Below are 10217 nucleotides of genomic sequence, written 5' to 3'. Positions count from 1 at the left end.
CATCCCATGGATCTCACTTTTCTGACCATTCTGCAAATTGGACCTTGTCAAATGTCTTACTGAAATCCATGTAGACAACATCTACTATACTACCCTCATCAATCTTCCTTGATATTTCCTCAAAAAATTCTATAAGTTAATAAATACACAATCTTCCCCTAACAAAACCATGCTGACTGTCCCTGAACAAACTGTTCCTTTCCAAGTGACAGTTTATTCTGTTTCCCAGAATTGTTTCCAATAATTTGCCCATCACCAAAATCAGACTGACTGGCCTATAATTTTTCTGGCCTATCCCTCACACATTTTTAAAATATTGATACAATGTTGGCAGACTTCCAATCCTCTGGTACTTCACCTGCATCTAGTGAGGATTGGAGAATGATCCTCAGAGCACCCGTCATTTCCTCCCTAGCTTCCTTTAACAGCCTGGGATACAATCCTTCCGAACCTGGTGACTTATCCACTTTCAAGGGTGTCAGTCACTCCAGTACATTCTCTCTCACTTTGTTAATATTTCACACTCCTGCTCTTTATCTAGAATGTCTGCATCAATCCTCTCCTTAGTGAAGACGGAGATAAAGTACTCATTGAGAACCCTGACCTCATTTTCAGCATCAATGCACGCACGTACATGTACGTTATCATGTACATCTCTGATAGGCCCTATCCTTTCCTTTGTTATTCTCTTGCTCTTAATGAGCTGATAAAACATCTTCAGGTTTTCTTTGATTTTAATATTTTTAGTATTTTTTGGCATCCTCCCTTTGCTTTCCTAAAATCCTTTTTTACTTCACCACTGTACTTTCTATACTCCTCTAGGCTTTCTGCAGTATTAAACCTTTTATGACCTATCATAAGCTTTCTTTTTCTGCTTTATCTTGGCCTGTCTGCTTCTGGATAATCAGAGGGCTCTAGATTTGGCAGTACCCCCCTTTTTCCGTGTGGGGACATGTCTACACAGTGCCCATGGAATCTCATTTTAAATACCTCCCATTGATTTGACACCATTTTCCTTTCGGGCAGCTGTGTCCAGTCCTTCACCAGTTCAGCTCTCAGCATTGTCAAATTTATTCTTCCCCCAGTTTAGAAATTTCACTCCCATTCCATCTTTGACTTTTTCCATATTGATGCTAAATCTAACTGTGTCTATCCAAAATGGTCCCCCACTGCTATTTTATCCACTTGTCCAGTTCATTTCCTTTTTGAGTGGTCAGTTTGGCTTGAGATCTCAATTTAGGTTGATGTGTCGGGAGGTTTGAGGTGAGGGTGAGGACACAGTTTGGAAGAGGGAGGAAGTTGAGGGGCTTGGCTTGAAAGATCAGTTTAGGGGTTAAGAGTCAAGTTGGGTGAGGGGTCAGTACCAGGTGAGGAATCAATTCGGAGTGAGGGTCAATTCTGGTTGAGGGGTGGGTTAGGCCAAGATGTGTGTTCAGCTTGAGTGTAATGGATCAGTTGGACATTGAGGCATCAGTTGGAGGTTGGGGGGGTTGGGGGTGGGGGCGGCGGTGGTGTAAGTTGGTGAGAGGTAGGTTTGAGGTTGAGGGGACATTTTTAGGGTTGAAACTTGAGTTTGTGGATGTGGGGTCAGTTTGACAGTGAGGGGTGAGAAGGTTCATTTTGATTGTCAGTTTAGTATGAGTTTGGCACTTTTTTTTCTTTATTCTTTCATGGGATTTGAGTTGTTGCCCATCCCTAACTGCCCTTGAACTGGCTCACTAAACCTTTTCAGAGGGCAGTTAGGAGTCAACCACATTGCTGTGAGTCTGGAGTCACACGTAGGCCTGACTGGGTAAGGATGACAGATTTCCATCCCTAAAGGACATGAGTGAACGAGATGATAGTTGCATGGCCACAATCACTGAGACTAGCTTTTCAATTCCAGATTTTATTAATTGAGCTTTTAATTCCACCAGCTGCCATGGTCGGCTTTGAGCCCATATCCTCAGCACATAAGCCTGGGCCTTTGCATTACTAGTCCAGTGACAATACCACTTTGCCACTGTCTCCCCTGAAGATGAGGGGTTCTGCTTGGGGTGATGGGAAAATTTGACAATACAACTTTGCCACTGTCTCCCCTGAAGATGAGGGGTTCTGCTTGGGGTGATGGGAAAATTTGGAATATAGAGTCAAATTGGTGTGAAATGTCAGTATGGGAGGGATGGGTTTGGTTTGGGTGAAGTGACAGTTTGACAGGAGCGTTTAGTTGGGGGATGATAACTCAGTTTCCAGTGAGGGGGCAGTTAGGGATGATTGTCCAGTTCATGGCAAAGGCTCAATTCAGTGTGAGGGACCATTTTGTGATGAGGGTTCAGTTTGGACAAGGCATCAGTTTCAGGAGGGAGGGATTATTTTGGGGTGCAGGGGTGAGAGGTCAGGATTGCAGCAAAGGGGATCAGGTTGGGGTCAAGCATTACCTTGTGGGTGGGCGCTCTGTTTGAGGTAAGGGTGAGTTTGGGTTGACGGGTTAATTTGGGTTCAGAGGTCAGAATAGGAGCAACAGGATGGTTTGGGTGAGGGGTCAGTGTGATGTGCAATTTTTGTGCGAAGGATCAGTTGCAGTAATGGGTTCTGGTGATGGCTCACATTGGGAGGGATGGGCCAATTTGGAAATGGGACATTTTGGGATGATGAAGCAGAATGAGATTGATGGGTTGGTTTAGGGTAAGGGGTCAAATGGGAGTGGTGGATTTTTTGGGGGGTGAATTGACAGTTTGTTGGATTGAGGGGTCAGTTTGGGATGTGGAGTCAGTATAGGAGTGATGGATTGGTTTTGGAAAAAGGGTCAGTCGAGTTAAGTGGCTTGCCAGCGATAGGTGGTATTTAGAGTGAGGTCAATTTGACATGAAGAGTTATCTAGGAGTGAGGGGCCAGTTTGAGTTTTTGGGTCATTTTGGTGTGAGGGTTTTTTTTTGGTTAATTCTTGACTGACCACTTATGGAGGGGACCTATTAATTTTTTTACTGTGATCATTTAGAGAGAGAGACACTGGTGTGGCTTAAGGGCAGGATTTTCCAGGCATGCCCACGGCTGGGGTCGTCCGGTCCCGTTAAAAGTCAATGGACTTTTTGCTGGGCCGCCAAATCTCCCATGGCAGAGCCCACCGCAACAGGGCCGGAAAACCCCATCCTAACTCTCTGGAGCGGGGCTTGAACCCACGTCTTTCTGACTCGGAGGTGAGAGTGCTACCGACTGAGCCACAGCTGACAGCTCCATAGTGTAAAATTCTCAACTTCATAATACAGCCTCTCAACCAACTGACCATTCACCACCCCATCCCCACACACACTGCAGATTCACCAGTGACTGAAAGTTCAGTCAGGATTTCTCAGTACGAATTCTCTCTGTGACACATTCAGCCGCCCTCCCTCTGTGCTCTGTATAACTGACAAGCGCCGAATTAATTTCATCTTCTGTTTCACTGGAATTCACTGACCTCTGTCCCACAATAATCCCCTCTTTATCCTTACCGCAATGGAGGTGACAGGCTGCTCATAGCTAACACAGTCACAAACTTCATCACGCTCACCATGCCCAGCTCGGGATTGTTAGAATTGAAAACCGAATAGTGCCTGAGATGGGGAACTGGGTAAAGTGGCTGCTTATATTTCATTCATTCACTCCCAGGCCTCATTATCCTGAGAAAGTGTTGTGGTGCCTTCTTGAGCCGTTGCAGTCCGTGTGGTGTAGGCCCACCCATAGTGATGAGAGGGTAGGAGTTCCAGGATTTTGACCCAGCGATGGTGAAGGAACAGCGATATATATTCCCCAGCCAGACGATTCCAAGGGGAGCTTGGAGGTGGTGCAGACCCCCCTGCGCCTGCTCCGCTTGTCCTCCTGGATGGCAGAGGTGACGGCTTTGAGATGTGCTGTCGAAGGAGCCTTGGCAAAATGCTTGGTGAGGTGATGGTGCTGGAGGTGAGTGGGCCCTGACACCCCAACACAGGCCCCTGTATTCATAAACGCTTCACACAACTTTACACTCAGCGTTACACTCAACTCACTCAACTCAATACCTCAGCTGATTCGTGGCAGTGAGATTAGAGCCAATAACCATTTTCATAACAGGAAGGATGGAGTGAATACTCTGGAGATTAACTATAATATATTCAGTGGGTTTTTTTGGTATTAAATAGCCCTGTCATGTGTGTTACTCCTTGTCTGACCAGGGACAACTCTTTGAAAAATGGGTTTCCTTTATATACATCTGAGAGAGCAGTTTGTGGCGAGGGGTCAGTTTAGAGGTGAGGAGGTGGTGCAGACCCCCCTGCGCCTGCTCCGCTTGTCCTCCTGGATGACAGAGGTGACGGCTTTGAGATGTGCTGTTTGGAGGTAAGTAGTCAGTTTGAGGATGAGGGGGCAATTTCGAATGAGGAGTCAACTTAGGGAAGAGGATCCTGTTCAAGGGAGATGAGTCAGTTTGGGGTGAGAGGTCAGTTTAGGGGTGAGAAGTCAGTGTCGGGTGAAGGGTCAGTTTGGGGTCAGTGCTGGGATTGCTGTCAGTTGGGGGGAATGTTCAGTTTAGGGTGAATACTTGGTTTGGGGTGAGGGATGTGTCCTCCAACCCTCCCCCGTGGCCTGTTCCTCCCTCTACTCCATTGCACTCTGGGTGATGGTGTCACCTGATTCTGTGACCCGGATAAGAATGCGAGAGGCCAATCCGTCTACAGGGTGAAGTCACTCCTTGCTGTTGATAAGATGGTGGATAATGACTCCACAGGCACTTTGTTAAACTCCATTAGTCTGTGCTATGTCCCCAAAGGCGACACCTCCGCCAAAACCTGACCCCAACCCTCGCAACCTGACCCCAGCTCCAACCTGATTCCTCACCCCAAACAGACCTTTCAACCCAAACTGACCTCTGGTGTCCATTCAGACCCCTCTCTGCAAAATGAGCCCTCAACCCAAACCAATCCAATGCTCACCCTCTCGACCTCTCACCCTGAAATTGACCCCTCATGCCCAAATGGGCACACATAGAGCCCCTGGCCTGCAAACACTCCAGCAGGGTCCCGTAAAACCCTGCCCCAGGGGCTTTTCCAGCCCAACTACCCTCGAACTTGCCTTCAGCGGGGTGGAAAAACTCTGCCCATTAACTCGGCTTCTCCCCCCACAGATGCTGCCTGACCTGCTGCTTATTTCCAGCAGGTGCCCTGTTTTTGCAGTATTTCACTGTTTCCTGAGAGTCGCACTGAGATGGAGAGGTTGAGGGAGAAGAGCCAGAGACCCTTGCAGAGCAGCTCATTACACTCATCTGTTTTTGACTATAAAAGCATTGCTCATTTCTCTGGAGAGTTATTAGCCAAATCTTTTACTTGCACCAAATAACGGCCAAATGACATACCATTGGAATATCAATAAACTGATAGCAACTGAAAGCCAACACCCCAAGTCATGACCAACTATTATGTCCATCTACCTTCAATTCTCAGTTGAGAAAATACGTTTTATTTGATAATGTTATTGCAGGATCAGACCCTGGCTTTTTTTTTAAACTTCTGGTTGCTTCTCTGTTAAGCTTTCCTTTCTTTTAACTGTGCTTTGTTCTTTTACATCTTATTTTATCCTCCACTACAATCAGGGCATACTCCTAATGTCAGGGGGGTCTGTGTCTCTGTTAACCACTGACTCACTTGGCTAAACACATTGAGACAAAGAACAAGCTTGATAGCTGGAGAGTCACAATAATAATAGTCCACAAATGTGCTCTTTGGATTTTGTGTCCGGCTTTACCTAATTCTTTACTTTCCATTACGTGAGGCCCGATGCCACCATTGGAACCTTGCCAAGATTCTACGGATTCTAATTCAGCTCAATTTACACAAAGTTAGTGGATTAATAGTGTTCAGTGAATGCTGAACTCAAGGCTGTTATCCTCTTACTTAATTTGAGTTTAATGCTGATAAAGATCAGAGGTTCATTAGAGGAACTACTCTGGTGCATTGACATCAGCCAAGGCTACAGAGCCTTGAATTATTGGAAAATCAGGAGAACTGTCTGCAGTTTCAAATGGAAAATGGGAATTTCTTCAAATGTGTTTTTAAAAATAATGAATGGGATACCATCTAAACAACTGAAACAGAACTTTAAAAAATAGCAGTAACAGAAGGTATGCACATGAGAAGAACCATGTGCATTGTGTGAATTGAAGAAGGATGATAAGTTATTATACATTCCTTCAATTCTCTGCTCACACGTGGTGTCCTTGGCTGTTACTCACTGAGCCATGAGGTGTCTATTCTTTTTAGGAAGGGTAGGACATGGAAACAGTTCCCAAGCCTGCGTCATCCAGAGGGGAGATGGATACCTATGCTGTTGACACCAATCTGATCCACATGCTAACCATCTAGCTAACTGGCCAAACTGAACCCGCTTAGATGACATTGTAGGTGCTCAATAATATCTTTTTTATTGGGGATTGATTGCTGTGTAGAGTGAACATTCCTTGCTAAACATACTTGCGCTATATTTTAGGATGCTTACACGTTGGGAAAATTCATCTTCCAATTTTCTCATGAACACATTCTGATCATTTTTAAAAATTCATTTACTGGATATGGGCGTCGCTGGCTAGGCCAGCATTTATTACCCTTCCCTATTTGCCCTTGAGAAGGTGGTGGTGAGCTGCCTTCTTGAATCGCTGCAGTCCATGTGGTGTAGGACACCCACAGTGCTGTTAGGGAAGGAGTTCCAGGATTTTGACCCAGTGACAGTGAAGGAACGACAATATATTTCCAAGTCAGGATGGCGAGTGACTTAGAGGGGAACTTCCAGCGGAGGTGTTACTATGTGTCTGCTGCCCTTGTCCTTCGAGATGGTAGTGGTCATGGGTTTGGAAGGTGCTGTTGAAGGAGCCTCGGTGAATTCCTGCAGTACATCTTGTAGATGGTATACACTGCTGCTACTGTGCGTCGGTGGTGGAGAGAGTGAATGTTTGTGGATGGGGTGCCAAACAAGCGGGCTGCTTTGTCCTGGACCATGTCAAGCTTCTTGAGCGTTGTGGGAGCAGCACTCATCCAGGCAAGTGGAGAGTTTTCCATCACTTGTGCCACGTAGCTTTGAGGAGTCAGGAAGTGAGTTACTCGCTGCAGGATTCCTGACCTCTGACCTGCTTTTGTAGCTACAGCATTTATATGGCTAGTCCAGTTCAGTTTCTGGTCAATGCTAAACCCCAGGATGTTGATAGTGGTGGATTCAGCAATGGGAATGCCATTGACTGTCAAGGGGCAATGGTTAGATTCTCTCTTGTTGGAGATGGTCATTGCCTGGCACTTGTGTGGCATGAATGTTACTTGTCACTTGTCATCCCAAGCCTGGGCACTGTTTATTCATAACAGATATTACACATTCATTGGATGTAATTCAAATGTGCTGCCAGTGTTACATGTAATAGATGTCAAAATGACCCATAATCTGACACAATAGACACATTATTTACATACAGTTTTGGATGTACATTATGAAAGTCACATCAGAAATATGTTTAACGTGTTCATGAAGATGTACTTGTGGCTGCTTTTATCTTGTTGTACCAATGTTCTTGTACTGACACAGGAGAAGATTCTTGAAGGTTTTCTTGAAGGTATTATTACACAATGTGTAGCAGGCTGGGTTGACAGTAATGTTGATGTAAAAGATCCAGCATCCAATAGTCCAGAATGTGTTGGGGATACAGGTTGAACAGAATGTGTCAATTAGCACCATGACATTGTAAGGGCTCCATGTGATGATAAATGCCAGGAGAATAGCCAGGATGGTCTTAGTTACCTTCGTCTCTCGGGATACAACTCCCTTCCTCTTCTTAGCAGGAGTATTGGTCATTGTAGTGATCCTATTGCCCGCTCTGATCTCTCGGTCACTCCCATCCTTGCTGCTGGCACCTGGCACTATTCCTGTCTCGGTGCCACAGTCATCACTTTTATGAGATTTGCTGACTACCTTTATACACCAGAGTTTGGGGTTGTCCATCCTGAAACAGCTTTGTGTAATAGAGACGTTTGTGCTCTCTTGTATCGTCCCTTCCTCATTCTGGTTTGATGGGTCCACACTGATGGACATTGACTCATTGGAGAGCTCCTTCTCCTCTCCTTGGTCACAATTATCAATCATTATTTCACCAGTTATTTTGACATGCGGTAAATCAGCAGGAGCATTCGATATGTAGTTATTATTCTGTTTCATTATTTTGCCCTTCACTAGACTGGGTAAAAAGGTGTACTTGCTTGATTCAATCTCCTTTTTATCCTCCTTTACACAACTCTTGCTAGCACGAGATATTTGCACATACAAAATCATCATGATAATAACAGGGAGATAGAAGGCAGCTATAGCAGTGCCAGAAGTGACAGCTGGATTTGAGAAGAATTGAATAAAACAGTCTCCCTCACTAACTGTCCACTCCCCTACGATGAACTGCCAGGACAGAATGACAGGTGCCCACAGGATAAAGGACATCACCCAAACAGCTGCGATCATCATCCCTGCCACCTTCACTGTTCTCTTCACAGGGTAGCTGAGCGGTTTTGTCACACAGAAGTAGCGGTCAAAGCTGATGATCAGGAGGTTCATAGAAGAGGCGTTACTGACAACATAATCTAGAGCAAGCCATAAATCACAAACCACTGGGCCCAATGGCCAGTGTCCAATTAGAGTGGAGATGGCGTATAGATTCATAGATACACCAATAATCAAATCAGAACAGGCCAAGCTGAAAATAAAGTAGTTGTTGATAGTTTGTAGATGCCTGTTTACTTTGATAGAAACAATAACCAGAATGTTTCCAATAATGGTCACCAAACTTAAAGATCCTGTCACAATTACAATGAAGACCACTTCGACTGTTTTGTAAGGACTCCCTCTTTCGGCATCAGTCAAGTCTGTTAGGTTTCTGAGAAGTTCATTAGTCTCTGTTGAATTTGCCATCATTTCCATCTGATGTCATTAGCACAGGCAAGGCCTAAGTACAGAAAAGAAAAGGGAACTGATTAGGAAAGAGATTTCACATATGTTGAAGTTAAAGTACAACTGGTCGCTAATTGAAGTTCTACCGGCGAGAACGTACAAAGCTATCTGCTCCTATAAACAGTAATATCTTTGTCAGGAGGGGCTCTGTTTTAATTAGGAATCATCTCATAGTTCATTTACTGTACAATTAATTATTAATTCTGAATTAATAGTTAATCACTTGTGCTGAACTGAATGAAGATGCTGATGACTGACATTGCAAAAATGCCTTGAAAGCATTTACATTTAAATTAACTTGAAGGGTTTGAATTTCATTGACCCAGGCTTGAGGTCAATTCCTGCTCCTAATTCGTATGTTCGTAATTAGTGCTCTGCAAATGCTCAACTGTTAAGGGAAGAATACTTTTACCCCTTTGATTCCTTTAAGTTCATGTCTCTGCACCACAAACTCATGGAGACACTGAAAATCCCTCCCACCTGGGGAAATGTTGGTGGAAGGACAGATGTCCCAGTACCATCCGTCCCTTGCTGAAAGAACAACCATCCTATCGAATAAAGCTTTCAGTCAAAGGGAGGCTGGGAACACAGTCTCGGAGCTTCACCTCTGGGAGATGGGGAGAAAAAAAATCCGAGATTGGGTATTTTTATTGAGATGTCATGCTTTTCAAAACAGCTAACTATATGGTCATGTTAATCAAGGCCTGACACCAGTTTTAATCCTCCCATTTCCATAATTGTATAGCTTGCATGTTTTATGAGCACTGTGCTAAGGTACAAATACGAGAATTGTTTTCCTGATGCTGGTATTACAAAGCAAACATAGACAACGAATCAGGGGATTTAAAATGGCAACAATCTTCACCGAAGCTGGTGCAGTAAATAAAAACATGCTCCACACCGTGTAATGTTGAATGCTCAGAAAGCTCACTTATGCCCATTGAGAGCTCAAAAAGAATTCCCAATATTGATCAAACCTACGAAAGCTGATTCAAGGCATTGGAAAGGAAAGATGTAGGAAGGAAAGGAGGAGAAAGGAGCGATAGATAATGGAGAAAGGGACATGAGAAGGGAGGGCGGAGTGAGAGCAAAATACAAGGACAAGGAGAGAAGGAGGGTGAAAGAAACAGAGATAGAGAGGGAGAAAATAGTGTCATGGAGAAGGGAGTGAAACTGAGAAGGAGAGGAAACTAGACAGGAAAAGGCAAAGCAAAGAAACATTGAATGACGTAAATTGAGGTGGAAGCAGTATTTGT

General features: G+C 44.5%; 1 protein-coding gene across 1 annotated transcript; it reads right to left on the bottom strand.

The window, feature by feature from the left end:
- Window positions 1-7518: 7518 nt before the first annotated feature.
- Window positions 7519-8922, bottom strand: LOC121291268 (muscarinic acetylcholine receptor M2-like). The gene has a single exon (XM_041212339.1). The coding sequence runs from the start codon at window positions 8920-8922 to the stop codon at window positions 7519-7521; it is 1404 nt and encodes a 467-aa protein (XP_041068273.1).
- Between the last annotated feature and the right edge of the window lie 1295 nt (window positions 8923-10217).

This window comes from Carcharodon carcharias, chromosome 19 (assembly GCF_017639515.1).
Source record: "Carcharodon carcharias isolate sCarCar2 chromosome 19, sCarCar2.pri, whole genome shotgun sequence".
In the NCBI taxonomy this organism is placed as follows: Eukaryota; Metazoa; Chordata; class Chondrichthyes; order Lamniformes; family Lamnidae; genus Carcharodon; species Carcharodon carcharias.
Note: the sequence above shows the minus strand (reverse complement) of the source record. Positions and strands in the feature narration are given on the sequence as shown.